At 56.7% G+C, this 2873-nt stretch overlaps 1 protein-coding gene across 1 annotated transcript; it reads right to left on the bottom strand.

The window, feature by feature from the left end:
* Nucleotides 1–254: 254 nt before the first annotated feature.
* On the bottom strand, nt 255–2120 carry MLST8 (MTOR associated protein MLST8; the record flags this gene model as incomplete). The annotated part of the gene is made up of 4 exons (XM_010170048.1): nt 255–373; nt 1013–1176; nt 1640–1764; nt 1968–2120. Coding segments are annotated over 4 exons (561 nt in total), but the record flags the coding sequence as incomplete, so codon positions are not given.
* Between the last annotated feature and the right edge of the window lie 753 nt (nt 2121–2873).

Here is a 2873-nt window from a genome sequence, read left to right on the forward strand (position 1 = left end):
CCCAGCTCCCCTCAGCGGGCTCGAGCCTCCCTCTCCCATTCCCTTTTGTCCAAGTGTCTTCCCTTAGAGGCCACACACATTCCAGTGACGATCCGCTCGGAGCTGAAGCCTGGTCTCACCCCGGGCAGATGCAGCTGCCCTCTCCGTCAGAGGAGGGGTGGTCACCAGTGGGGGTCTCAGGCTGCAGAGCGGGTCCCTGTCACTGTGAGACAAGGGGACACGAGCAGAGGTCCCTTCCTCCCCACACGTGGCTGTTATCCCAACACGCTGTCGTTGAACGCGAGGCAGACGACTGCTTTCTGGTGGCCGCTGTATTCCCTCTTGATCTCTCCTGTCTCCACACACCAAAGTCTGGCCAGGTTATCAGAGGAGGCTGGAACAGAAAGTGAAGAGAGAATGGGGATATATTGTATTACCCTTTTTTTTTTAATTATTGTAAGAAAGACTTTCCTCTTGCTTCAGTTGACACCGTTATTAGGGCAGGTGAGGGAGCTATGCTGAACAAGCTCAGTGCACTTCTGTACTGTGTGAGGTTTTAATTATTTCAGAGAAGTTACTGTGGAGATTTCAACCTGTGTGTTTTGAAGGGACTGTCACGCTGCAAGTCCTGCAGGCAGCATTGATCCCAGGTGAAATAACCTGCACCCGTGAAGGGAATCTCTCCAGTTACAACAGATGCTCTATTGCAGCACAGGCACAGTCAGAGAATCCCAGACTGGTTTGGGTTGGAAGGGACCTTAAAGCTCATCCAGTCCCAACCCCCCTGCCAGCAGCAGGGACACCTTCCACTAGACCAGGTTGCTCAAAGCCTCATCCAGCCTGGCCTTCAACACTTCCAGGGGAAGGGAATGCTGAAGGGAGTTAGCAGACTGTGTTGTGGGTGTGAGGCTTTGGCAAGGTCCCAGCTGGAGGAACTGCCAGGTGCTGTGCTGGCGGGGGGCTCTGCTGCCGGGGACCTGGCGCAGCCCAGATCAAACGATGGGCCAAGGGCAGGAGAGCAGCAGCGCCTCACCGGTGACGATGTACTGGGAGTCCCCGGAGAAGGCACAGTCCCACATCCAGCCCCGAGACGTTTCCCCTGGGTTATTGCTCTTAATGCTCAGCTCTGTCATCAGAGAGAAGTTTGAAGTCCTCCAGATCTTACACGTCTGATCTGCAGAACATGTAGCCAAGAGCCTGCAAGGAAGAGACGCGCAAGGGCAACCTCGTTAGTCACACTGTACGCCCAAGGGCCTCTCGTTAGCGTGGGCCAGGAACAGTAATGAACTGGAGAGCTGCCTTCATTGCCATCAGGCTCCTTTACACCCTCAATCATCTGCCTTATGAGATTCAAGCCGCACAGACTCGGAGAAGGAGGACACCAGGTTCACTGCTTTGTTCACAGAGATCAACAATTCGACCCCAGCTGTAAGAACAGCTCAAGGCTGCAAAGCTTGCTGAGATCACAGAGCACAAAGCTGGGAGGCCACTGCCACCAACCCAGCCCCACCTGTGTCTCCTGTCCCGCTCCTCCCCAGGGGACCTGCAGGGCAGTGTGGAGCCAGCCCCAGCCAGCAGCTGGAGGCACAGCTGGTCTCTGCCTGCCCGGAAGGGACCGTCCGCTGCCATCACGGGTCAGCGAGGGGCTGGACCCACTCACGTGGAGTCGGGGCTGAACTTGCACTGGAGGGCGTAGCGGTTGTGCGCTGGGATCTTGGTCTTGGGGATCAGCTGGGTCACCTCCTCGCCGATGCCACCCGTCAGGTTCCACACGTAGCAATTTCCCTGCAGTGAGACAGGGGGATCAGTGGCTGGGCTGGTGGTCACTCACCCACCCACCCAAGAGCAGCCTGGGCTTTCCCCAGCCCAGCAACGCTGCAGGCAGAGCCGGCCCGTGCAGATCAGCTCCTCTGCCCGCGGGAGGCACAGCCCAGCAGCTGCCCGAGCACCCTAAATCCCATCCCGTGCTCGAGGCCGGCGGAGCTCACCGAGCTGTTGACAGCTGCCATGTAACTGGCGTCGGGGTCAATGTGAACAGAATTCACAGAAACTTCAGGCTCTGGGATCAGCTGCTCGTTGTGGTCGGTCTTCAGGTCCCAGATGTGAATGGCACCGCTCTGATCACCCACAATCAGCTCTGCCTGCAAGAAAACAGCAGCCTGGTCTCTCTGAGAACCCCACAAGCAGCAGCCTCAAGCCGATGCCCAGGCCATGCCCGTGCAGCAGCATGTGGAGCCTTGCTCTGATTTTAAGCATCAGGGTCCTGTTCTGCCTTATTATTCCCCAGCACAAGGCTGATCCAGAGCTGCAGCAGCCTGCTGACCGCCCCTCTGCGCTGAGAGGAAGCAGAGTACTAACACCAGGTTATGCTCTGCAAACAGACCCTTTGCCCTTACAGAAGTATGTGCTAATTTTATAAACCCCAGAGCAGACAGCTGCTGCCTGATTTCCAGGACCGTTGCACAGCTCCAGCTCCAAACAACATCCACGGAAGCCAAATGATTTTCAGCACGTCTGAGAAGCGAGCATTAAGATACAAGTTGGCCAGGGAACAACTGAAGCACTCAAGTGTACAGATACCTGAAGAACACGAGCCTAAATGGGCTCTTCTCTCTCTCTCTCCCCTTCTCAGGGGAAGGACAAGAGCCAGCTGAAGGGCAGGAGCTCTGGCTCCGTTCCCGTGCTCAGACAATGCTGGCGGCTCTCCACCCAAACCAGAGCTTTTATCGACAGTCTTGCGCTGCCCGTAATTTTAGCAGAATCCCCAGAGGAGATCAGGTCACCGGGGGCAGCTAATCCTGGGCCTGTGAGCAGCAGCCTGTTTCTGAGGAAGGCACACAGCTCGATAGATGCAGCTGATGCAGAAGCGCCTGGTGGACGCCTCAGCCCTCAGC

The sequence above is a fragment of the Antrostomus carolinensis genome, unplaced genomic scaffold (genome assembly GCF_000700745.2).
Source record: "Antrostomus carolinensis isolate BGI_N321 unplaced genomic scaffold, ASM70074v2 scaffold33376, whole genome shotgun sequence".
Taxonomy (NCBI): domain Eukaryota; kingdom Metazoa; phylum Chordata; class Aves; order Caprimulgiformes; family Caprimulgidae; genus Antrostomus; species Antrostomus carolinensis.